A 26,832-nucleotide genomic window follows, 5' to 3' on the forward strand; every position below is an offset into this window, starting at 1 on the left:
GGGCCACATCTAACTCCCTCTTAAATATAGCCAATGAACTGGCCTCAACTACCTTCTGTGGCAGAGAATTCCACAGATTCACCACTCTCTGTGTGAAAAATGTTTTTCTCATCTCGGTCCTAAAAGATTTCCTCCTTATCCCACGAGCATGCGACTCCATGCGGCAAGCACAACCTAACGTGGAAACAAAAGCTGAAGTAACTCAGCAGGACAGGCAACATCTCTGGAGAGAAGGAATGGGTGACGTTTCGGGTCGAGACCCTTCTTCAGACTCAAATCTCATTTGACATTAGAGATGCTGTTTATAATGTTTCAAGGAGATAGTTGAAACAAGTCTTGCGCTGAATCTTTTTAATTTTTTGACTTTAGAGAAACAACTCGGAAACAGGCCCTTCGTCGTTACTAACGTTGAGGCAGCACAGTGGTGCAGCGGTAGAGTTGCCGCCTTACAGCGCCAGAAATCCGGGTTCAATCTTGACTACAGGTGCTGTCTGTGTGGAGTTTGTACGTTCTCCCTGTGACTGCATGGGTTTTCTCCGGGTGATCCTGTCTCTTCCCACACTCCAAAGACGTACAGGTTTGTAGGTTAATTGGCTTTGGTAAAATTATAAATTGTCGCTGGTGCGTAGGGTTGTGCTACTGTACAGGGTGATCGCTAGTCGACATGGACTCTATGGGCTGAAGGGCCAGTTTCCATGCTGTATCTCTCAAGTCTAAAGTCTGACCCTCCCCCCCCCTCCACCCCTCCCAGTACATTATTAAAAATCAGACATCTATTACTCTGTTGATTACTCCTGTCCTTCAAACAGAATGATTATTACTTCAGTGAATATCACATTGACTGAGCCAGGGTGTTCCCTCAATTCAAGCAAATTAAAATTCAAACAAAATAATCTTTACTTAAGGGCCTGTCCCACTTAGGCGATTTTTTAGGCAACTACAGGCGACTAGGCTGCAGCCCACATGGTCGCCGGGGTGTCGCCTGTACGGTCGTGAGTCGTCTCCTCAGTCGCCCAAAGAGTCGTAGCGACTTTTTGGACGCCGCTGGATTTTCAACCTGTTGAAACATTTTCGGCGACAGTCGGCGACAGTGGGTTTGACGCTGTTGAGCGTAGCTTGACTTCTCCTGATGTAGGTGTTGTCGTAGTTGTCGCCAGGTTAACGTAGATTGTCGCCAGATGCTGACTTCCGTTTTTTTTGTTGTTAAAGTACAGGTGCACAACCTTTTATCCGACAGCCTTGGGACCAGACACTTTTCGTAATTTGGAATTTGTCGGTCTTCGGACTGGAAATTTTTTAGCGTAGATTTTAATGGCTGGCTCAGTGGTAGAGTGCCCGGCTCATATCCGCAAGGTCGCGAGTTTGCGCCTTGATCCCGGCAGTTCCTCGGTCGCGAGTTTGAGTCTTCAGTGTAGTTTTTTTCTTGCAGAATAAATGTCTGTATGAAATGCAGTGTGTTGAATGAGTTCCTGAATTTGTAAATGTGACCGCAGCATTGAATCACCTCCCGCACTCATGTCACCCTAGCGGGGCTACATGCCCTAAGGCGGCCTAAGGCGACATTTTCACACTCTTATATCCGTGTGCAACAGAGGCGCCAAACGTGAGCTTTGGTGTGCAGACCACATCCTGAAAAAAATGTCTGGTTTCTTCCAGGTAGGCGATATACCCTCTCGCGCAATATACCCTCCACTTCTCTTTTATGAAGGTGATTTAGTTCCCCTTTCTTCCAGGACCGACCCGAGGTTCCGCTGTCACCTCTGCGGGCCACCCTCGGTGAACGCTCACTCAACTTTGTCTTGGGATTCCTACTCTCCCGGTCAATGTACCCTCACCTTCTCTTTTATGAATGGGGATTTAGTTCCCCTTTCGTCGAGGACCGACCGGAGGTTCCGCTGTCACCTCTGCGGGCCACCCTCGGTGAACGCTCACTCAACTTTGTCTTGGGATTCCTACTCTCCCGGTCAATGTACCCTCACCTTCTCTTTTATGAATGGGGATTTAGTTCCCCTTTCGTCGAGGACCGACCGGAGGTTCCGCTGTCACCTCTGCGGGCCGCCCTCGGTGAACGTCCTGTCTCCCTGTCCCTGGGATAGCAGGGGGCGATCAAACAGCACAATACCCCCCTCCCCCTCCCCCCCACCCCCAACTCCAGAGGAATCCGCTCCCCGATGGGTCGCTACGGCGACAAGTGGCAGTTCGCCTACAGCCCGAGAACAAGACGCACCTTGCGCACCAGCAGCAGCTGCCCCTCTGGAGTTGAAGCGGGGCTGGACTGGAGTTGCTGATCTGGGATCTCCGTGCTTGCAGTGGGCCCGGGGGTCTGTGTCCCGATGAGGGGGCACAGCTCGGGCTGTGGGCGAACTGCCACTTGTCGCCGTAGCGGCCCATCGGGGAACGGCTTCTGGTGGTCCCGATGTCTCCCGTTAGTTTGCAGCTTTCCTCTGGAGTTGGAACGGGGCTGGGCTGCTGCTGGCTGTGGGTCTCTGGGATCTCCGTGCTTGCAGTGGGCCTGGGGGTCGGTGTCCCGTTGGTCCTGACGTCTCCGGTGACTGGCATTGCCGACGTGAAGACAGTGCAAAGCCCCCACGCCGGTGCAATGGGCGGGGAGCTGGAGAGGGGAGGGAAGGGGTCACACACATGGCCGGTGAAGCAGAGGGGTGTAGGTGGGGTGAAACTGAAGGGAGCGACAATCTGCAGCTCCCTGCCCGCTGAGATAAAAAAGTTCCCACGCAAGACTCACGATACACTGTGTATCGTGTCTACCGTGGGAATTTTTTTAACTCAGCGGGCAGACAGCAGCATATTGTCAATTATTAACCCTCCCGCGCAATATACCCTCACCTTCTCTTTTATGGATGGGGTTTTAGTTCCCCTTTCTTCGAGGACCGACCGGAGGTTCTGCTGTCACCTCTGCGGGCCGCCCTTGGTAAACGTTTTCAAGGACCTTTTTTCAAGGACTGAAAAAATGTCGCTATTCGGAGGTTTTCGTTATTTGGATCGTCGGATAAAAGGTTGTGCACCTGTAATGATTCTATTTCAAATTTTATATCGAAGGGGGGGTCCAGTTGCCGGTTTTTCAGCGACCTGCTACGACTATAACAGTCGTCGGCAGTCGCCTAAAAATAGCCCAAGTGGAACAGGCCCATAAATCAACAGCAGGTCAGGTAATAATAATAATAATAATAATAATAATAATAATAATAATATAGTAATAATAATAGTAATAGTAATAATAATAATAATAATAATAATAATAATAATAATAATAATAATAATAATAATAATAATAATAATAATAATAATAATAATAATAATAATAATAATAATAATAATAATAATAGTAATAATAATAATAATAATAATAATAATAATAATAATAATAATAATAATAATAATAATAATAATAATAATAGTAATAATAATAATAATAATAATAATAATAATAATAATAATAATAATAATAATAATAATAATAATAAATAGTAATAATAATAAATAATAATAATAATAATAATAATAATAGTAATAGTAATAGTAATAGTAATAATAATAATAATAATAATAATAATATTAATAATAATAATAATAGTAATAATAATAATAATAATAATAATAATAATAGTAATAATAATAATAATAATAATAGTAATAATATAATAATAATAATAGTAAATAATAATAATAATAATAATAATAATAATAATAATAATAATAATAATAATAATAATAATAATAATAATAATAATACTAATAATAATAATAATAATAATAATAATAATAATAATAATAATAATAATAATAATAATAATAATAATAGTAATAATAATAATAATAATAATAATAAATAATGAAGAAGTATTGTGTGAGATTTAATTAATTAATTTTTAATAAGCATGTGTCAGACTTATAGTTAAAGTCTGCTGTATACAGGGTGAAGAGGAACGGGGCCAGAACCGTTCCCTGTGGGGCTCCAACATCGCACACCATTGTGCCAGAGACACTGTCCCCCAGCTTGACAAACTGTGGTCGACCTGTCAGGTAGTCGTCTATCCAGGAGATAAATGTGGAATCCATCCCCATCTTCTTAAGTTTGTCATTCAGAATCAGGGGTTGGATGGTGTTGAACACACTTGAGAAGTCGAAGAACATAATCCTCACATAGCCACCGGGTTTGTCCAAAAAGGAGTAGATCCGGTGCAGCATGTAGAGGACTGCGTCATCCACCCCAATGTTCTCCTGGTATGCAAACTGTAGTGGGTCGAGTGCGTGCTGGACTTGTGGTCTCAGGAGACGAATGAGTAGCCGCTCCATTGTTTTCATGATATGGGATGTAAGGGTCTGTAGTCGTTGATCTCAGTCAACCTTTTGCTTTTATAAAACCCTTATTGACTCAAAGCATTTCACAGATCAGTTGCAATTAGTTGTTGGCTGGTACAGCATGTATTTGGAGCTTGCTAGATAGTTCAAGTTAAGTCAAGTCAAGCAAGTATTTTGCCACATGCAAAAATGCGGTGAGAAACAGCAACAGTGAAAATCCTGAATGCAGCAAGATTGCGGACATATGGACTCAGACATCAAACTAAAACATAAAACTTATAAATTATTCTGAACATGTACATGAATTCTCCTAGACAATGAAAAGAAAAAGATACAAAGTGCTGGAGTAACTCAGTGGGCAGACAACAACTGTGGCGAACAAATTTAGAAAAGAATTACAGATGCGGAAGATAGTCACAAAGTGCTGGAGTAACTCAGCAGGTTAGGCAGCATCTTTGGAGAATATGGATAGTTGACGTTTTGGGTTGGGACCTTTCTACATACAAAAAAAGATACAAATTGCTGTAGTAACAGTGGATTAGTCAGCTCCTCTGGAGAACATGGATAGGTGATGTTTTGGGTCAGGATCATTCTTCATATCAAAAAAGACAAAGTGCTGGAGTAATCAGCAGGTCAGGCAGCAAAGAAAAATGCTGTGCAAAAACACCAAGACATCCCGACAAAAATACACAATTATGGAACGTCCAGAGTTGAGGTCCATCAAAATTGGAGTAGCTGACTCAGTATATAACCCCCAGTTGTGTGCTCGAAACCGAGTTGACCATACTTCAACATGGGATTTTACCAAATGCTTCTGAGAATCCAAATACAGTACAGCCACTGATTTCCCCCCATTATCCATTCAGTCATATCCTCACAGATCTGCATTAAATTATTTAACTCAAAATATATCAGTGCCAACTACTTTCTGATTCAGACAGGATCGCACTACCAATTGGTCCAACCTCCTTTGTACACTCGGGAGTTTAGAAGGATGAGAGGAAGTCTCATTGCAACATATAAGATTGTTAAGGGCTTGGACACGCTAGAGGCAGGAAACATGTTCCCGATGTCGGGGGAGTCCAGAACCAGGGGCCACAGTTTAAGAATAAGGAGTAAGCCATTTAGAACGGAGACGAGGAAACACTTTTTCTCACAGAGAGTGGTGAGTCTGTGGAATTCTCTACCTCAGAGGGCGGTGGAGGTGGGTTCTCTGGATGCTTTCAAGAGAGAACTAGATAGGGGAGTCAGGGGATATGGGGAGAAGGCAGGAACGGGGTACTGATTGGGGATCATCAGCCATGATCACATTGAATGGCGGTGCTGACTAGAAGGGCCGAATGTCCTACTCCTGCACCTATTGTCTATTGTCTATTGTCTATTTTGATCCACTTCGTGTCCAGTAAGGTTGGTGACGAGATCAATTTCAAACCTGCCTGATCAGTTTTTGTTTTGCATTAGAAGTATTGATCACTTTGGGCCATGCGTGATCAGAGTGTCAGTGAACTGTATACATGGAATCAGACACAGGAAGGTCATTGAATCCAGGCATCCTTCCAGGCATGGCTTTCCAATATTGTTCCAATAATGTAGTCGACTTGATGGGTCAAATGGCCTAATTCTGCTCCTTAAAATTACGAATATCATTCCAACTTCCCCACCATTGGCTCCATCTACACTTCACGTTGCCTCAGAAGAACAGGCAACATAATCAAAGACAGACACAAAATGCTGGAGTAACTCAGCAGGACAGGCAGCATCTCTGGAGAGAAGGAATGAGTGACGTTTCAGGTCGAGGCCCTTCTTCAGATTGAGAGTCAGGGGAGAGGGAAATGAAAGATATGGAAGGGTAAAGTATCACCCCCGCTATTCCATGAATTAACCTGGTGAACCTACGCTGCACTCCCTCAAGCTGGCTCGAAGGGCCAAATGGCCTACTCCTGCACCCATTGTCTATTGTCTTTGGAGCTATCACATGCACTCTAGATAAATGGGAGCAGATGGAAAGTCCTGATTTGATTTGATCAGATGCTGCATCACAGACCATACGCCCATGAGTTCCAGGGGCAGAATGAGGCCATTTGGCCCATCAAGTTTACCCAGCCATTCAATCATGGTTGATCTCTATCTTTCCCTCTCAACCCCATTCTTCTGCCTTCTCCCCATAACCCCTGACACCCACCCGTACTAATCAAAAATATCCAGTGACTTGGAATCCACAGCCGTCTGTGGCAATACATCCCACAGATTCACCACCCTCTGACTAAAGAAATTCCTCCTCATCGTTCTAATCATGCGTCCTTTAATTCTGGGGCTATGACCTCTGGTGCTAGACTCTCCCACTATTAGAAACATAGCCATGTTTGAATGGCAGTGCTGGGCTCAAAGGCCGAATGACCTACTCCTGCACCTATTGTCTATTGACAATCATTGTCTACTGTCTAACATCATCTCCACATCCACTCTATCCAGGCCTTCCCCTACACGGTCAGTTTCAATGAGGTCCACCCTCATCCTCCTAACTCCAGCGAGTACAGGCCTAATGCCGTCAAACGGCCATCGTATGTTAACTAAGTCATCCCAGGGATAATTCGCGTAAACCTCCTCTGGACCCTCTCCGGAGCCGGCACATCCTTCCCCAGATATGGGGCTCAAAACTGCTCACAATACTCCCAATGCGGTCTGACCAGCGCCTTAAAAGCCTCAGTATTATATCCCTGTCAAGGGATGAAAAGGTTGAAGGATAATGTAGTATAATATAGCATGCTTAGAACATGAGGACATAACATGATTTTAGAAGAATGGTCAATGATCTTCTTAGAAAATATTAAATTCTGAACGGAACTGACAGAGTACAGATCCCTCTGGCTGGAGTGTCTAGAACTAGGACACAATGTCAAGATAAAAGGTTGGCCGCAAATCAGAGTTGTGAGGTTTAGTTTAGAGTTACAGCGTGGGCCCATCAGCCCACTGAGTCTACGCTGACCAATAATCACCCGTACACGAGTTCTATCCTACACACTCAGGACAATTTACAGAGACCTATTAACCTACAAACCTGTACGTCTTTGGAATGTGGCAGGAAACCGGAGCTCCCGGAGAAAACCCACATGGTCACAGGGAGAACATACACACTCTGTACAGACAGCACCCATAGTCAGCATCGAACCCGTGTCTCTGGTGCTGTGAGGTAGCAACTCTACCGCTGCGCTAGGTGGCGCTGTCGGTGATGGCTGCCTTGCCTACAGTCTGTCTGTCTTTTTGTCTTTATTGTTATTTTTTGTGTGTTTTAAAAAGTTTGTGTATGTTCTCTGGTTTGTTTTATGTGGGGGGCGGGCGTGGGGAGGGGGGGGGGAAACCTTTTTTCAATCTCTTACTTTGCCGATTTTTTTCCAGATCGTATCTCCGGTTGCTCTGCGGCCTAACATCATGGAGCTGGCGGCCTTGCTCGAGACTGACTTTGATCCCCACCGCGGGGCCGTGGACTTGCCATCGGAGCCTGCGGTCCCTTGCCTGGGATTGACGCTCCAACCGCAGCCTGCGGATTTCACCATCGAGGAGCTCGCAGTCTCGGGTAGAGACTGATGTCGGGGAGCTCCAAGCCGCGGGAGGTTCGACTAGCCCCGAATAGGTAGTCTGATCACCCGGCGCGGGGAGCTGAGGTCACCCGGGTGCGGGAGCTTGATCGCCCCGACACAGAGGGCTCGGCCGTCAGTTGCGGGAGGCAAGATCGCCCCTCAACGGAAGGTTCGGGTGCCCCAACCGCGGGAGAACAAAGCAGGGAAGAAGATTGAACTTTTTTTACCTTCCATCGCAGTGAGGAATCCGTTGTGGTGGATGTTTGTGTTAACTTTTATGTGGTTGTGTGTCTTGTTGCTTTTTCTATGGTACAGGTATAGCTGTATGGTAACTCGAATTTCACTGTACCTAAATTGGTTCATGTGACAATAAACTCACCCTTGAACCGCCCTGTAGAATTCTTAGTCCCCTACAGCTATGGCAGGATTGTACATTGAAGTTGAGATCAATAGATTTGTTTTGAACACCAAGGGAAATATAGATATCAGGCTGGAATGTGAAGCAGTAAGTGGATCAATGGTAATACCACTGAAAGACAGACCTGCCTCGAGAGAATACATGCTCTATCATTGCACCTGTTTCTAACAATCTTATGATCCAAGGTTGATGCCAAGAAAGGCAATTGGAATTTCTCTGTTACACCCAAGACAGCGGGGGGGGGGGGGTGAAAACATTAACAACTGCCACTCAATCTAATTAAACACTGCTTTATATGGGTAAACAGTATCTCTGTAGACTGTAAGCAGCAGTGATAGCTCTATTTGTTACAACAAACGAGAAAAAGATATAGCAGGGATCAGTCCTCAGGCGCTTAAACTTGTCTGTGCATAACAAGAGCACCATCCACTGGTTGCTTTGAGAAAAGTTAAAAGATTTGAGTATATCTGTATTATCTGTATTTATCTTATTTGGAATATTTTGATGCAATTTACACAGAAGGAGTTTTTTTAAATAGCCACTTTGATGTCTGATCTTGCATTCATTCCCTTGTTTAAATTGAATTTGCCTTGGGCAGTGGAACAGAATAGGTAATAACTGTTTCACACCACCTTGATTGTTTAAAAATACTAAAGACTAAAAGCATAACTAAAAATCTAGTAAGAATGTACATGTAAAATGAAATAATTGGATGTTCTTAATCAAATCTCTCAGTTTAAGGATAAAGAGGAAATCCTTTGGGACTGAGATGAGAAAAGCATTTTTCACACAGAGAGTGGTGAATCTCTGGAATTTTACTTCGGAGTCACGTGAGTGACTTCGTGAAGAACCCCGCTTCCACGCATGCGTGACATATCGCTACACGCATTGCAACGAGTCACACAGGGGGGAACGGCGTTCCCCAAGCGGGAGAATTTGAAAGTCGGGAACAGCAGGTAAGAGACTCTGCGTTCCTTTTTTACTACTTACTTTTAGGTGGCTGCGGAAAGCCGGCGGGGAGACCCGTGGAGGGCGAGCAGCCAGCAGCAGCAACAGCACGAGTTTCCCTGGAGGGGAACAACCTGAGCCCGACTTTGCTCCCGCACCGGCAAAATTCACCTCTCGGCCGGGCGGGAAGCAAAGTAAAAAAGGTCCCTATGCCAGTCTCAAACGAGACTGGCTTGGGAGCAGTCGGTAGCAGCCAGCGCAGAGGCTGCGGGACAGACAGCTCGGACCAGCGAGGGGCTCGGAACACTCAGCGAGTGCAGCGGCACTGATGGAGTCGGAACGGGACGTTCGGGCTGAAAACCTTCTTCAAAAGGTAAGGCCCAGGGTCCAGGGGATCCATAGGTACAGCCGGGGTTACCGGCTGCGGAACTGCCGCGAAGGACCAGGCCCGTGAACACCGGGGTCGGTCCAAGCGGCTCGAACCCGACACAGGGAACGACGGTCACCAGCGGGAGAAGGAAAGTCGGGAACAGCAGGTAAGAGACCCTGCGTTTCCTTCAACTTACCTTCTAGGTGCAGACATGGACCAGGTCCATGTAAGGTCGGCGGGAGAACCACGGAGGAGCGGCAGCGGCAGCGGCAGCGGCAGCGGCAGCAGCAGTGGGAGCCGGCAGCTGCAGGAGCACCGGCAGCTGCAGCAGCACTAACAGCGGCAGGAGCACAGACAGTGGCAGCAGCACAGGCAGCAGCAGTGGCAGCTGGCACTTCGTGAGGAGCTGGCAACGGCAGGAGCAGCATGGGCACATCGATTCCCGGAGAGGGAAAAACACCTGTGCCCAACTTCGCTCCAGCATGGTGAGAAAGTTCATTTCTCGACAGCAAAGGACTTTGCAGTTGACTGGCTGCAATCTACTACAAGGGACCAGTATGTGGTACCAGGGTCAGTCCCATCGGGGTTTTAGTTACAATAATCGCTTCTCGGCTTTTTGGCTAAGATCAAGTGTAGTATCTGTTCTTATCAGTTTAATATCTGATACACCCCTTATCTACGGACCATATATATTAAATAAAAACTATAGTAGCTGTTATCATCAGTTTTAATGTCTTATATGTCCCTTAGCTAAGGACCATATAAGTAGGAGTGCCCAGAATTGAGGGCATTAGAGTGGGGTTGGCCGGCTGCAACGACCACTAGGGACCAGTACCGTCAGTACGGGGGTCGGTCCCAGGGGTCTAAGATAAAGGAGCAGCCAGGAGTGCTGAGAGCGTTGAAGCCAGGTTAAAGGAATAGATGGAAGCAGCTGTGCCAGTTATCCCCCTCACGGGCCATATCCACTTCACGGAAGGAAGGACAAAACTGGAGAAGGAGGACCATGGAACAGCGGGCAGCCAGCAGCAGCCAGCGGCACTTGGATCAACCGTAGTGGGATCAGCTGTGCCCGATGTCGGGCCCGCACCGGCCAGATCCATGTGACCGAGCGGTAGGCTAGACACAAATTAAACAAGGTAGTGGACTCAGAAGGGTCCGACTTTGCATAAAACCACCGGCAACCAGCGCCCGAGAGGGCTGGAGCGGGAAGAAGCGGTGTATGGAGCCTTGCTCCAACGTGATAAAACCACAGCAGTACCTCTTTGAGGGCTGCACAATGCTTCTACCCCATCAGAGGGGAGCACTGTGGGTCAGTTCTGGGTTGACTTGCAAGAGGGGTCCGCAGAACAAAAGACAAGTGGGCAGCAGTTAAGCCCCACAGGGGTACCCCGTGCGGGACCCTAGAGATCTCTAACTCTATAAAAAAGAGTAGGCAGGACCCTGATGGGCCAGAGCCTGGTAATACAGCGTCCCATGATCCTAACACAGCAGGGACTCTGCTGGACATGGTGGCTGATTACTTTAGCCAAGTCAAACATGGGTAGACTTGGATCCAGGATGGCAATAGTATTACTATATGTCTGGCCACATACGCCAACAAGGGAAAAAATTTACAAACACTGGCCAGACATCTGCCACCTGGCAACGGTGAGGCATTACAGGTGCCCAGTGTAAACCAATGCATTTGGCAGCATATGGACGAACATCAGGAACCAGGACCTCAAGATCCAGAGAACCTTCAAGGGATTGACGGAAGGCATCATAGCATACACCCGCACCCTGGACTAAACGTAGGTAACCAAAGACCATCAAGACGCACTAGATCTGTTTAATAATATGCAATATGACCTGAACTACAAGTGGAAGGCGGCCATTCAGCCAGCACTAGGACCCCAAAAATGCTACCATTTGCAAACAAAGAACCGTGTGTGGACTAAGCCAAGACACTGGGGCTCATTAAGGCCAGCGCAAGGACCTATTTTGGAGCATGATACCAGCCACAGGCAAGGCCATAAAAAATGTGGCTCATACCAGTAGCAGTGTCAGAAATCAATATAACCTGCAGGATCCGTTTTAGGGTATGGCCAGGGCGGCCACCCTGGAAGATGCGGAAGCCTAAACCTCCCACACAACCCCGAACAAGAAATATTAAACCAGAACCTTATTTTCTTCTGTTAAAATAGGGACCTACGAGGGCAGGGGAGGTTGCAACACTACAGTTATGTATGGTATATAATCACTACAGATTCATATAATCTCAGCAGTATTCAGGGTTATCTGATAGGGTTTTTCTCATCCCAATAACCACAGTACATCATACACCAGAAGGGCATTTTGTCCTTACATAAACCAAACAATCTAAAACCCACATGGTGCTACAAGATTTGTACACGAAAGATTGGATTGAACATATTTATTAAAATAAAATAGAGTAGGGTTGCAGGATTATCATTGATTTAACCCTAAACACATTTGTTCTAGATATTCATTTTAAGATGGATGCTCTTATTATTGATAAAGACTTGGTGTCAGTTGCGGGTTTCTATATGGCAGGCATTGACTCAATAGAGGAACTTTGGCAATATAGAGCTTAAAAAGGGGCAATCATTAGCCCCAATATTATGTACTAAAATTCGTAAACCAGCTTGGCATTGTTATGTAAATAAGCCATAGGGTGAGGTTTTCCCCCGTTCGGACCCATCAATGGGGTACTAGGGTAAATTCAACCACACTCGGCATCTAGAATTTTCAGAGTACCCGACTGACCTTCTCAATCATGGTTTTCAGTCTTACAGGGGATGGTGTTAGAACCATGTTCCCTATGAACATTGCCAAAAAAAAAAAAAAAAAAAAAAAAAAAAAAAAAAAAAATTGTTGATTTATCCAGTGACTGGAGACTCCATGCCATAACACTATGGATTTATTGATTTGTAGAGTCTAACAGACCCACTATACTGTCAGACAGGACGATGAATCTCATCTCATCTGCACTAAGACTGTCAACATGGAAGCAGTACCTTGGACACATCAAGAAATGGGGCATATACTGCTTGGACAACAATCTCGGCCAAAAACATTCTGGCCGTATTGGGATTTTAACAAGCCTCCATTAGGATAATCGATGGAGCTACAGTGCCATTAATAGTGCCACAAGTGCACTCTCCAATTACCTATCACAAGGATCGGAACGGCACGCGGTGGGAGCGCACCCCTGGTAAGCAAACCAGGTACTCCGAAATCTGGGACATGGGTGTCGTTTTCTCAACATGCTGAGGAGCTTGTAGCTCATAACAGCGTTGTCACCTCAGTAACAGACCAGGAAGATGGTTATGCTCATGGTGTTATTTACCGCACAACAAGTCCAGCCATTAAGCAAACAGAGCCTGGACTCCCTGATCATCTCACCGAGAAACTGGTGTTGTCATACAGGATTTAATAAAAGAAAACAGATCGGGTTCCTCGGGTCTAGGGTTTGATTTTATGGTACACCCATATGGCAAACGACTGTGTATAACAAGACACATCTAACAATACATAGCATATACTCGGAACATTCGAGGTCAGAGTATGGAGTTGTTTATCTCTTACAAGAAACTGCATGATAGGGTCACGACTCAAACTATATCAAGGTGGCTCAAAATGGCAGGAATAGACACTGATGTTCCAACTCTCATTCCACCAGGACTGCAGCAACATCCGCAGCAATATTGTACAGGTACCCACAGACCAAATCCCCAGAATGGCAGGAGGGTCATTTTAAAAAAGGGTTTTTCCACAGGTTGTATAATAAACCAGTTTATTTGGAGCCATCATTGTATTAAGAAAACATTTCAGGTTCAACAAAATAATTTGCCCGATAGGTTACAGGGTTATGATTCTCAAAATTTTAAAAAGTGTTATATTTTTTCGTTATACCACACAACTCTTTGTATAATTGTGTTTTAAAACTACTAATGATGCTCTCTCCCAATACCCAAGGCAGTTGTGAAGCATGGACTCGTTCCACGGCATGAGGTCACAGAGCTTTGAAATCTTCACGAAGTCACTCACGTGACTCCGAAGTAAAATAGTAAGATTAAACGAGAACTTACCAGTTTGAAGTTTGATCTGTATTTTATGAGGAGTTACGATGAGGGATTTCGTGCCCTCCGCTCCCACCCTCGTATGATCATATCAAAAACTGGTATCTCTTTGATAATCTTACTATGTTAGATCATTATAGGTTCCTGTGACCTCACACCGCTGCTTTGAAGTATGACACGCATGCGTGGAAGTGGGGTTCTTCACGAAATCCCTCATCGTAACTCCTCATAAAATACAGATCAAACTTCAAACTGGTAAGTTCTCGTTTAATCTTACTATTCTCTGCCACAGAAGGTAGTTGAGGCCAGTTCATTGGCTATATTTAAGAGGGAGTAAGATGTGGCCCTTGTGGCTAAGGGGATCAGGGGGTATGGGGAGAAGGCAGGTACATGATACTGAGTTAGATGATCAGCCATGATCATATTGAATGGCGGTGCAGGCTCGAAGGGCCGAATGGCCTACTCCTGCACTTATTTTCTATGAATCTATGAATCTAAATTGCTATTAATAGGGGATCAGCCATGATTGAATGGCGGAGTAGTTGAAGGGCCGAATGGCCTAATTCTGCTCCTATGAACATCAATGCATGGACACTGTGTGGAAAAACAATTAGGAATATGTATGTCTGAAGAAAGGTTTCGGCCCGAAATCCTGCCTATTTCCTTCGCTCCATAGATGCTGCCTCACCCGCTGAGTTTCTCCAGCATTTTTGTCTATCTAGGAATATTTTCGCATAACTTACCTGCTGTCAAAGTGGTGACCATGAAAAATATCAGCATGTAAATACGACAAATTAAATGTTACTGACCTGGACCAGTAAGTGCCCAGAGCTGCAAAAGTATGTGTCACTTGTTCTGTTAGCATCGTTTATCTCCTTCATTAACTGTACCAAAGACTCAACTAAACCTTTGTTGAGTAGGTCCTTGAGTAAGATCACATTCCCAGTGAGGAATTTGATTGTTCCCATAAAGTACAAAAAAGCATCGATGTTACTGAGTGGGTCTGCAAACCTGAAGACCTCCAAAAGATAATCTGCAAAAAATGCAGTGTTCAATCAGCGTTCAATATTTTTTTTAACGTGAAAATAAAATAATTAATATCTTACATTGTAAATTCTTGGGCAATTATTTAAAAATGCATTAATAACAGGACCAATGGAAGAAATTTCAGAAATTTCAGAAATCTGACTACAATATTTAAATCTTCAGGACTCAATAACTAAATGTTATTCCCTTTATCATGTATCCATCTGTACACTGTGGACGGCTCGATTGTAATCATGTATAGTCTTTCTGCTGACTGGTTAGCACGAAACAAAAGCTTTTCACTGTATCTTGGTACATTTGACTATGAACAAAACTAAACTGGGGGGCAACTTTTTCACTCAGAGGGTGGTGGGTATATGGAAGGAGCTCAGGGGAGGTAGTTGAGGCATGTACTATAACAGCATTTAAAAGACATTTGGACAAGTATATGGATAGGAAAGGTTTAGAAAGATATGGGCCATACGCAGGCAAGTGGAACAAGTGTAGATGAGATATTTTGGTCAGCACGGACGTTGGATCAAAGGGCCTGTTTCCATGCTCTATGACTCCATGACTAATATTGCTAAATATGTGCATTATAGAATAGATGTTGGGGAGAGTATAATGCACCTCAAAACAAATACACCTGTTACATTCAAACCTCTGGGGTTACATTCATACTTAAAAGCAGTCAGTACCTTTATTTTCCCAGGGTGGAAATATCAAAGTCTAGAGGGCATAGCTTTAAGGTGAAAGGTGCAAACTTTAAAGGAGATGTGTAGGGCAAGTATTTTTACAGAGGATGGTATATACCATGCAGGTGCAGCAGGCAGTGAAGAAAGCGAATGGTATGTTAACTTTCATAGCAAAAGGATTTGAGTATAGGAGCAGGGAGGTTCTACTGCAGTTGTACAGGGTCTTGGTGAGACCACACCTGGAGTATTGCGTACAGTTTTGGTCTCCAAATCTGAGGAAGGACATTATTGCCATAGAGGGAGTGCAGAGAAAGTTCACCAGACTGATTCCTGGGATGTCATGACTGTCTTATGAAGAAAGACTGGATAGACTTGGTTTATACTCTCTAGAATTTAGGAGATTGAGAGGGGATCTTATAGAAACTTACAAAATTCTTAAGGGGTTGGACAGGCTAGATGCAGGAAGATTGTTCCCGATATTGGGTAAGTCCAGGACAAGGGGTCACAGCTTAAGGATAAGGGGGAAATCCTTTAAAAGTCGAGGCCAGTTCATTGGCTATATTTAAGAGGGAGTTAGATGTGGCCCTTGTGGCTAAGGGGATCAGAGGATATGGAGAGAAGGCAGGTACAGGATACTGAGTTGGATGATCAGCCATGATCATATTGAATGGCGGTGCAGGCTCGAAGGGCCGAATGGCCTACTCCTGCACTTAATTTCTATGTTTCTATGTTTCTAGACCTGGAACATATTGTCAGGGCTGGTGGTGGCAGCCAGATACAGCTGTGGCTTTTTCAGTTTTATTTCTAGAGATAGGGCAGCCCACCGAATCCACGGCGGCCAGCAATGACCCATACACTCGTTCCATACTACACACTAGGGACAATTTTCAGAAGAAAATTAACCTATAACTCTGCATGTCTTTGGAATGTGGGAGGAAACCGGAGAAAACCCACGTGATCCCAGGGAGAACGAGCAAACTCCATACAGTCAGCACTCGTGGTCAGGATCAAACCTGGGTCCCTGGTGCTGTGAGGCAGCAACTCTACCGCTGCGCCATTGTGCCGTCCAGGATTTAATTTAACAGGCTTTTAGATGGCCAGATGGATATGTAGGTTTAACAGGCTTTTAGATGGCCATATCACAATGATATGGCCATGATCATGATCAGCCATGATCACAATGAATGGCGGTGCTGGCTCGAAGGGACAAATTACCTGCTCCTGCACTTATTTTCTATGTTCAAATTCAGATTCAGATTCAGATTCAGATTCAATTTTAATTGTCATTGTCAGTGTACAGTACAGAGACAACGAAATGCATTTAGCATCTCCCTGGAAGAGCGACATAGCAAACGATTTGAATAAATAATAATAAGTGGCCGGGGGGGGGTGGTGATTGGCAGTCACCGAGGTACGTTGTTGAGTAGAGTGACAGCCACCGGAAAGAAGCTGTTCCTCGACCTGCTGGTTCGGCAACGGAGAGACCTGTAGCGCCTCCCGGATGGTAGGAGGGTAAACAGTCCATGGTTGGGGTGAGAGCAGTCCTTGGCGATGCTGAGCGCCCTCCGCAGACAGCGCTTGCTTTGGACTATGTTTCATATGGATATGTAGGTTTAACAGGCTTTTAGATGGCCATATGGATATGTAGGGGATGGATCAGGTTCAGGCAGGGTAGATTAGTTTAACTTGGCATTATGCTTTCAGCACAAACATCGTGGGGTAAAGCACCTGTTCGTGTGTTCCTCTGATCTATGTCGCATGGTTTATGTTCAAACCATTAATATATGCAAAGTTAAACTCACTCGGACAGGAACCAACTGATAATTTTTTTGTTGAATTTGGAAGATCACCGAATTGAGGGTCACAAGAGGAACTAACACAGAATAGAGATAAGGGCTGGAGCAGATCAGGCATGGCCATATTGAATAGTGGGACAGGCTTGTGAGGTAAGGTGGACTGACTATTCCTGCACCTATTTCCTTATGTATCTATGCTTCATCTCAATTTAAAATTGCAGTTTTTCAAGTTGGAGGCAAAAAAAGAAAGAATAATGGAGAAAGCATAGCTATCTTCTTAAGGGGTTGGACAGGCTAGATGCAGGAAGATTGCTCCCGATGTTGGGGAAGTCCAGGACAAGGGGTCACAACTTAAGGATAAGGGGGAAATCCTTTAAAACCGAGATGAGGAGAACTTTTTTCACACAGAGAGTGGTGAATCTCTGGAACTCTCTGCCACAGAGGGTAGTTGAGGCCAGTTCATTGGCTATATTTAAGAGGGAGTTAGATGTGGCCCTTGTGGCCAAGGGGATCAGAGGGTATGGAGAGAAGGCAGGTACGGGATACTGAGTTGGATGATCAGCCATGATCATATTGAATGGCGGTGCAGGCTCGAAGGGCTGAATGGCCTACTCCTGCACCTAATTTCTATGTTTCTATGTTTTACATGAATAGTTTTTAATGCATATGATTCATGAGGGCACTAATTAAAGTATTTCATTTAGAGGCTTGTATTTTTCTAGTTATTACCAGCAGATGGCAATGCCCATCTGTTCAGTAAAACCCAAGGCAGAATGTAGAAAGAAAGAGCTGCAGATGCTGCCTTATACCAAAATAGACGCAAAGTGCTGGAGTAACTCAGTGAGCCGGGCAGCAACTCTGGAGTAAAAGGATAGGTGATGTTACAGATCGGGGGCCTTCTTCAGACTCTGCGTTCTGAAGAAGTGACGCGACGTGAAATGTCGCATAGCCTTTTTCTCCGGAGATGCTGCCTAACCCGCTGAGTTACTCCTGCTTTGTGTCTATCAAAGTGCCACAAAGTTCAGAATGGTGGTACTAATGGTGATCCTGGGGAAATTTCAATGACCTTTTCATTGATTTTATTTTTAAGTAAGGGAAAAAGACTTGCATATCAGTTTATACATTAGCACACCATCCACCCTTTAAACATAGAAACATAGAAATTAGGTGCAGGAGTAGGCCATTCGGCCCTTCGAGCCTGCGTACCGTCATTCAATATGATCATGGCTCATCACCATTACCCAATCTCTCACCACTTCACCAAAACTCAGCTTTTCTATTACTCTAATCAAAGAAGATGTCCACTTTTTCTGCATTATATTCCATATGTCATGTTCTTACCCCCTGGCTTGGATTGACTATATCCCTCTGAAGCCTTTTTACATCCACCTCTATTATTACAATCTTGCCGAGCTCAGTTTATCAGCAAACTTGAAAATGTAACAATTGTTCCCCTTGTCAAATAAATAGATTGCTGGGACCCAAGCACACTGATTGGGGATGATCAGCCATGATCACATTGAATGGCGGTGCCGGCTCAAAGGGCCGAATGGCTTCCTCCTGCACCTATTGTCTTTTGTCACACATCTCAGTGATATCACACCAGAGATAACCTGTAAATAATCCACTTACATAAATGCATGCTTGTACTAGGTTCCTTGTGGCTAAAGGGATCAGAGGGTATGGAGAGAAGGCAGGTACGGGACACTGAGTTGGATGATCAGCCATGATCATATTGAATGGTGGTGCAGGCTCGAAGGGCCAAATGGCCTACTCCTGCACCTATTTTCTATGTTTCTATGTTTCTATGTTATCTCTCAAGCCTCCTCCTTCAAAACTCAGGAATGCTGATCCTTGAGATTTATCAGCTTTTAGCCTCACCAACTTCTATAGTTATAGACAATAGACAATAGATACAGGAGTAGGCCATTCGGCCCTTCGAGCCTGCACCGCCATTCAATATGATCATGGCTGATCATCCAACTCAGTATCCTGTACCTGCCTTCTCTCCATACCCCCTGATCCCTTTAGCCACAAGGGCCACATCTAACTCCCTCTTAGATATAGCCAATGAACTGGCCTCAACTACGTTCTGTGGCAGAGAATTCCACAGATTCACCACTCTCTGTGTGAAAAATGTTTTTCTCATCTCGGTCCTAAAAGATTTCCCCCTTATCCTTAAACTGTGACGAGAACGGGGTACTGATTGGGGATGATCAGCCATGATCACAGTGAATGGTGGTGCTGGCTCGAAGGGCCGAATGGCCTACTCCTGCACCTCTTGTCTATTGTCATACGATGAATTTCATTTGCCACACCAATAAAAAGCAACAGAACACACAATATACACATATTGTCTATTGTCTATTATCTTAGTCGGCATGGGCGAGTTGGGCCTGTTTCCGTGCTGTATGACTGTTTGACATCTATAACCCAATGAGACATAGATTTTCACGAGGGGAATGAAAGCGTCTAGAGATAAAGCATTGGGTCACGTTGGATCTTACTGAGCTGCAAGGCATGCTTGAGGAACAAATAGCCACTTATGCTTCTATTTCTTTTGTCCTGGACACCACACAATGCTTTAAAGATACATATGACATGTAATTGTAGATTATATGACATTACACAACAACAATTCCTGCCAAGACTATTTTTAGAAGACAAGTATTTTTAGCAACACGTAACTTACCCAAGATTTCATCATTTTGGAAGAGAGCATCATTGTTCTCACTTCTACTAACTTTGAACATCAATTTAGAGACATTAAGAAGATTTTTTCCACTTACTTTCAGCTGGAAGTAAAGAAACAAAATACAAAGATGTGACTAATTTGATACGGTAGTCCAAATATTACTAATTATAGCCTTCTCAAAATTGCAATATGGTGGTAATTGGGAATTCTATAATCTCTGGCCTCCATCAGTTTAATCGTATGAGGGGAGACCTCATCGAAACCTACTGAATAGTGAAAGGCCTGGATAGAGTCTGGTCTGGTTTGGCTCAGCCACCAAGCACGACACCTGGAGGCTGCAGCAAATCGTTTGATCAGCAGAGAAGGTTATTGGCTGCAACCTTCCCTCCGTGGATGACCTGTGCACTGCAAGGGCCAGGAAGCGAGCGGGCAAGATCATCTCTGACCCCCCTCACCCTGGCCACAAACTATTTGAATCACTTCCCTCTAGAAGGCGACTCCGGACTGTCAAAGCTGCTACAGCCAGACATAAAAACAGCTTTGCTCTACTAAACAGCCAAAAATCTGTAGCCTCCCTTTGATCTGGCATTTTATTGGTTCACATGCTTGATCAATGATGTTTTATCATTAATGTTTTATTATTATTAATGGTTAGTGTTTTCTGAGTCACTCGTAACTGTCCCTGTATGTCATATTGTTACTTGTGGGCGGAGCACCAAGGCAAATTCCTTGTATGTGAATACTTGGCCAATAAACTTACTTACTTACTTAGAGTGGATATGAAGAGGATGTTTCCGCTAATGAGAGAGTCTCGGACCAGAGGCCATAGCCTCAGTATAAAATGACGTGCATTTAAAAAGGAGATGAGGAGGAATTTCTTTAGTCAGAGGGTGTTGAATCTGTGGAATTCATTGCCACAGAAGGCTGTGGTGATAAGTTATTTAATAGTTTTAAGGTGGAGATTGACAGATTCTTGATTAGTTAGGGTGTCAAAAGTTATGGGGAAGAGGCAGGAGTATGGGATTGAGAGGGAAAGATAGATCAGCCCTGATTGAATGGCAGAGTAGACTAGATGGGCCGAATAGCCTAATTCTGCTATTATGAACTTACCATAATAAAAATCCAAAGTGCTTACGATGCTCTACTAGTGAGGCAGCACCAACGGGAAGATGTACAGGGTAAATGTTCAAGTCCAGGACATTTCCTCTGAAAAGTTCTAACCTGTACATCAAACTGCGGTCCTTCAATTTGATGACATTGTCCTGTAGAAGTCATTGTACCACAATAGCTGACGAAGACTAACAGGATCCATGGTGGCTCAGTAGCGCAGCTGGTAGAGCTGCTGCCTCACAATGCCAGAGACCCGGGTTCGATCCTGACATCGGGTGCTGGATGTGTGGAGCATGCACTCCCTGTGACCACGTGGGTTTCCTCCGGGTGCTCCGGTTTCCTCCCACTTCCCATAGACATGTGGGTTTGTAAGTCGTTTGGCCTCTGTAAACTGCCCCTAGTGTGTAGGGAACGGATAAGAAAGTGGGATAATGAAGTGGGATAATGTGGAACTAGTGACGGATGGTCGGTGTGGGCTCGGTGGGCTGAAGGACCTGATTCCATTCTGCATCTCCAAACTCGAAACTCAACATCATGGAAAATTTGTAGGTAAACAGATGTGTACTTAACTATGACATCCGTTCACTTGCCACTGACGACAGAATCTAAGCCTCTTCATGGAATTTGAGATTCAAGATTCAAAATTCAAGATTCAATTTATTTGTCATTTGGACCCCTTGAGGTCCAAACGAAATGACGTTTCTGCAGCCATACACTACAAACAAATAGACCCAAGACTCAACCTACTATAGATAAACATCCATCACATCGCTGTGATGGAAGGCCAAAAAAACTTATCTCTCCACTGCACTCTCCCCCCCCCCGATGTCAGAGTCAAAGTCAAAGCCCCCGGCTGGCGATGGCGATTGTCCCGCGGCCATTAAAGCCACGCCGGGTGATGCAAGGTCGCACACCGGGTTCTTGATGTTAGAGCCCCCGGCGGGCGCTCGCAGAGTCCCGCGGCCATTCCAAGCCGCGCGGGGCGGTGCTGTAAGGCCCCGCTCCAGGAACTCTTCGACCCCGCAACTCGGGCGGGAGAAGTCGCCGTTGCGGGAGCCCTGAAAAGCGGTCTCCCTCCAGGGACCCGCGGGCTCCCGGTGCCGCCGTCCGCCAGACCCGCAGTTGCAGCCTCCGAATCTCCGGAGGTCGGGCCGCAGCAGCAGCAGCGCTCCACCACCGCTCCACCCGCTCCGGACTCGGCCAGCTCCGCGACGGTGAGGTGAGTCGTCGGCACCAGAGCCCCCGGTCTTCCTGTTGGAGGCCGCTCCTCGTTGCAGCCCCAACGACAACGGAGACCCGACAAAGAAAAGGTCGGGTCTCCCGTGCAGGGAGAGATTTAAAAGTTACCCCCTCCCTCCCACCCCACCCCCACCCCCCCACACACACACCCCCACAAAAAATAACAAAAAATCTACATAGAAACATAGACAAAAAATAATAAAAATGCAGACGGGCTGCAGAGGCCGCTGCTGACGAGAGTCGCCACGCCTACCGTGAGGTGCATGTTCTTAAACTTAGATAAAGGCCAGGAATGGAACTCTGTAAAGAATGAAACTTACCGCTAATATGAGTTTTGCGAGCTCGATGGAAAGTTTGTCTGAGCCAAGATCCACCAGTTTATACAATGTTTTCAAAAGCAGAGCTCTCCTTTTACACATTTTGCCCAGCATGTTTCCCTCTTGCAGTGTATAATGGAGTCTGTAACATGTTTGACAGAGATGTTCCACACTGTTGCCTGGTCAGAAAAAAGTAATACCTTTACTTTGTACATACTCAATAGACAATAGACAATAGACAATGGGCGCAGGAGTAGGCCATTCGGCCCTTCCAGCCAGCACCGCCATTCAATGTGATCATGGCTGATCATCTCCAATCAGTACCCCTTTCCTGCCTTCTCCCCATATCCCCTGACTCCGCTATTTTTAAGAGCCCTGTCTAGCTCTCTCTTGAAAGCATCCAGAGAACCTGCCTCCACCGCCCTCTGAGGCAGAGAATTCCACCGACTCACCACTCTCTGTGAGAAAAAGTGTTTCCTCGTCTCTGTTCTAAATGGCTTCCTCCTTATTCTTAAATAAGTCTACTCTGCACATATTAGATACATTCTTCATGTAGGAAGGAACTGCAGATCCCGGTTTACACTGAAGACAGACACAAAATGCTGGAGTAACCCAGCGGGACAGGCAGCATCTCTGGATAGAAGGAATGGGTAACATTTTAGTTCGAGACTGATTGCAGGGGGGAAAGAAAGCTGGAAAAGGGGAGGGACAGGACAGATCATGGCAGGTATCAGGTGAACACAAGTGAGAGGGGGGTTTGATAGGTAGATTGTTGGACAAAGGCCCGGGATGAAAAGACAGTTGTAAGGCCAAAAAGGATAAAGAGTTGTAAATTGTGAAACTCGAGTTGCAAATTGTGTAGCCCCGACCAGAAACATCACCTATTCATGTTCCCCAGAGAAGATGCCTGATCCACTGTTACTCCAGCACTTTGTGTCTTTTTTGGTAAACCAGCATCTACCGTTCCTTGTTTCTAACTTAAAATAAGTTTCCAATGACAGTTGACGAATAATCCTACAAATGATTAAATTATATATATATATATATATATATACCTACCACTGCTTAGAGGTTTAAGTTCGTCAAGAATAGGCTGGATCTTCATATTCCAGTACAGAATCTCTTCTTCACTTTCTTCTTCATGTGGTCTTGATCCACTCTTCAATTCTGAAGCCCAAAATTATATGAAGTGTTAATTTCTTGTGGTAAGTTAGCTTGCAAATTTACTTTGAACTAAAATATATTGCAATTACTCTCAACATAGAAACATAGAAATTAGGTGCAGGAGTAGGCCATTCGGCCCTTCGAGCCTGCACCGCCATTCAATATGATCATGGCTGATCATCTAACTCAGTATCCCGTACCTGCCTTCTCCCCATACCCTCTGATCCCCTTAGCCACAAGGGCCACATCTAACTCCCTCTTAAATATAGCCAATGAACTGGCCTCGACTACCCTCTGTGGCAGAGAGTTCCAGAGATTCACCACTCTCTGTGTGAAAAAAGTTCTTCTCATCTCGGTTTTAAAGGATTTCCCCCTTATCCTTAAACTGTGACCCCTTGTCCTGGACTTCCCCAACATCGGGAGCAATCTTCCTGCATCTAGCCTGTCCAACCCCTTAAGAATTTTGAAAGTTTCTATAAGATCCCCTCAATCTCCTAGAAACTTACAAAATGGCCTACTCCTGCACCTATTGTCTATTGTCTATTGTCCTAATTTGTTCAAATAAAACATAGAACAGTACAGCACAAAAACTGACCCTCTGCCCAACAATGTCTGGATTATAGGGTATCATCTACTAGGAGAGATTGGAAAACCTATGATTGTTTTCTCTGGAGCGTCGGAGGTTAAGACATTTTTTTAGACTTCTAGAGATACAGCGCGGAACAGGTCGTTCAGCCCACCGAGATCGTGCCGACCAGCGATCACCCCATACAATAACACTATCCTGACGTAGATAGGGTAGACGGACACAGTAGGGACAATTTACAATGTTTTACCAAAGCCAATTAGCCAACAAACCGGCTTGTTTTTGGAGTGTGGGAGGAAACTGGCGCACCTGGAGAAAACCTACGCGGCCACAGGGAGAACGTGCAAACTCCATACAGACAGCACCCTTGAATCAGATCGAACCCAACGCTCTGGTGCTGTAAGGCAGCAACTCTACCACTACACTACTCAGAATAGAAACATAGAAAAATAGGTGCAGGAATTGGCCATTCGGCCCTTCGAGCCAGCACCGCCATTCAATATGATCATGGCTGAAATCTAAAATCAGTACCCCGTTCCGGCCTTCTCCCCATATCTCTTGATTTCTTTAGCCCTAAGAGATAAATCTAACTCTCTATTGAAAACATCCAGTGAATTGGCCTCCACTGCCTTCTGTGGCAGAGAATTCCACAGATTCACAACTCTCTGGGTGAAAAAGTGTTTCTTCATCTCAGATCTAAATGGCCTACCCCTCATTCTTAAACACCCCCAAAATCGGGAACATTTCTCCAGGCTAGAACATTTTCCTAGCCTGTCCAATCCTTTAAGAGTTTTATGTTTCTATAAGATATCCTGTCATCCTTCTAAATTCCAGCGAATTTAGCCCAGTCAACACTAATTGATCAAATTAGGATCAGCCATGATCACATTGAATGGCTGGAAGGGCCAAATGGCCTACTCCTGCACCTATTGTCTATTGTCTATTGTCCTAATTTGTTCAAATAAAACATAGAACAGTACAGCACAAAAACTGACCCTCTGCCCAACAATGTCATTGGCTATATTTAGGAGGGAGTTAGATGTGGCCCTTGTGGCTAAAGGGATCAGAGGGTATGGAGAGAAGGCAGGTACGGGATACTGAGTTGGATGATCAGCCATGATCATATTGAATGGCAGTGCAGGCTCGAAGGGCCGAATGGCCTACTCCTGCACCTATTTTCTATGTTTCTATGTTTGTGGCGAAGGGGGTCAGAGACTTGATAGAAGTACATAAAATTATGAGAGACGTAGATAGGGTAGACGGACCGAACCTTCTTCATAGGGTGGAAAAGTCCAGCACCAGAGGGCATAACTATAAAGGTGAGAGGGGGAATGTTTAATGGATATTGTGGGATACAGAGAGTGCTGGAGACCTGGAACGCATTGCCAGGGATGGTGGTGAAGGCAGGAACGATAGTGGCTTTTATGGAGCTTTTACATAGGTGCATGGAAGTGCAGGGAATAAAGGGATATGGATCATGTACTGGCACATGAGATCAGTTTAACTTGGCATCATGTTTGGCACAAACATTGTGGGCCGAAGGTCCTGTTTCTGTCCTGTTTATTATTCTGTGCTCTATTTGAACAAAGTTGGACAATTCTGTGCCAGCTGTGACTCAGTTAGTGGCATAGTTGAGGCCAGTTCATTGTCTATATTTAAGAGGGAGTTAGATGTGGCCCTTGTGGCTAAAGGGATCAGGGGGTATGGAGAGAAGGCAGGAACAGGATACTGAGTTGGATGATCAGCCATGATCATATTGAATGGCGGTGCAGGCTCGAAGGGCCGAATGGCCTACTCCTGCACCTATTTTCTATGTTTCTATGTTTCTATTTGCGTCTCGGGATCAGACAGTACGAGCACAAATTCGTTGCTGACACCCACGTGTAGCACTCAGGCACGTACTTCATCGTTTCGGGTGTCATATTTCTAATAAAACATTTAAACAAGGCCTGAAGAAAGACACAAAGTGCTGCAGTGACTCAGCGGGTCAGGCAGCAACTGCGGAGAACATGGACAGGTGACGTCTCAGGTCAGGCTCTTCAAACAAGGTGTCTACTCTTTTAGGTGGGTGAAGAAAAACAATCAAGGCACTATTGCAAAGAGGTGCAGGGAAGTTAGCCAGGTTAATAATTGACATTCAACCAAGCTTACGGTTGGTATAATTTACAACCAACCAAGCAAAAACCCTTAGCGTATCAGATCATTATCACACTGCTGTTAGTGGGAGTTCTATTGAGAGAACTCAAAGCAGTCATTTTACAACATTATAAAGGTAACTACATTTCAATAGTACTTCATTGGTTGTGAAAGCCATTGTGACATTAAGGGGCCATGAAAGGCAATACAGAAATAAAAGTCACAAAGAGTTTGAGTAACTAAGCATGCCAGGCAGCATCTCTCGGGAACATGGATAGGTCACATTTTGGGTCAGACTGAACATCACCTATCCATGTTCTCCAGAGATGCTGCCTGACCTGCTGAGTTACTC

At 45.0% G+C, this 26,832-nt stretch overlaps 1 protein-coding gene and 1 pseudogene across 1 annotated transcript in view; one reads left to right on the forward strand and one right to left on the reverse strand.

The window, feature by feature from the left end:
- Positions 1–26,832, reverse strand: part of armc2 (armadillo repeat containing 2) — a 119,410-nt gene that overhangs the window by 54,492 nt on the left and 38,086 nt on the right. The window contains exons 7-10 of the mRNA XM_055634977.1: positions 23,654–23,761; positions 22,598–22,773; positions 19,926–20,028; positions 14,526–14,749 (exon numbers count right to left, since the gene is read on the reverse strand). Coding sequence (XP_055490952.1) covers positions 14,526–14,749; positions 19,926–20,028; positions 22,598–22,773; positions 23,654–23,761 — 611 coding nt within the window. The remainder of the gene's footprint in view (positions 1–14,525; positions 14,750–19,925; positions 20,029–22,597; positions 22,774–23,653; positions 23,762–26,832) is intronic.
- Positions 10,235–10,342, forward strand: LOC129697729 (U2 spliceosomal RNA; annotated as a pseudogene).

Source organism: Leucoraja erinacea, chromosome 5 (genome assembly GCF_028641065.1).
Source record: "Leucoraja erinacea ecotype New England chromosome 5, Leri_hhj_1, whole genome shotgun sequence".
In the NCBI taxonomy this organism is placed as follows: domain Eukaryota; kingdom Metazoa; phylum Chordata; class Chondrichthyes; order Rajiformes; family Rajidae; genus Leucoraja; species Leucoraja erinaceus.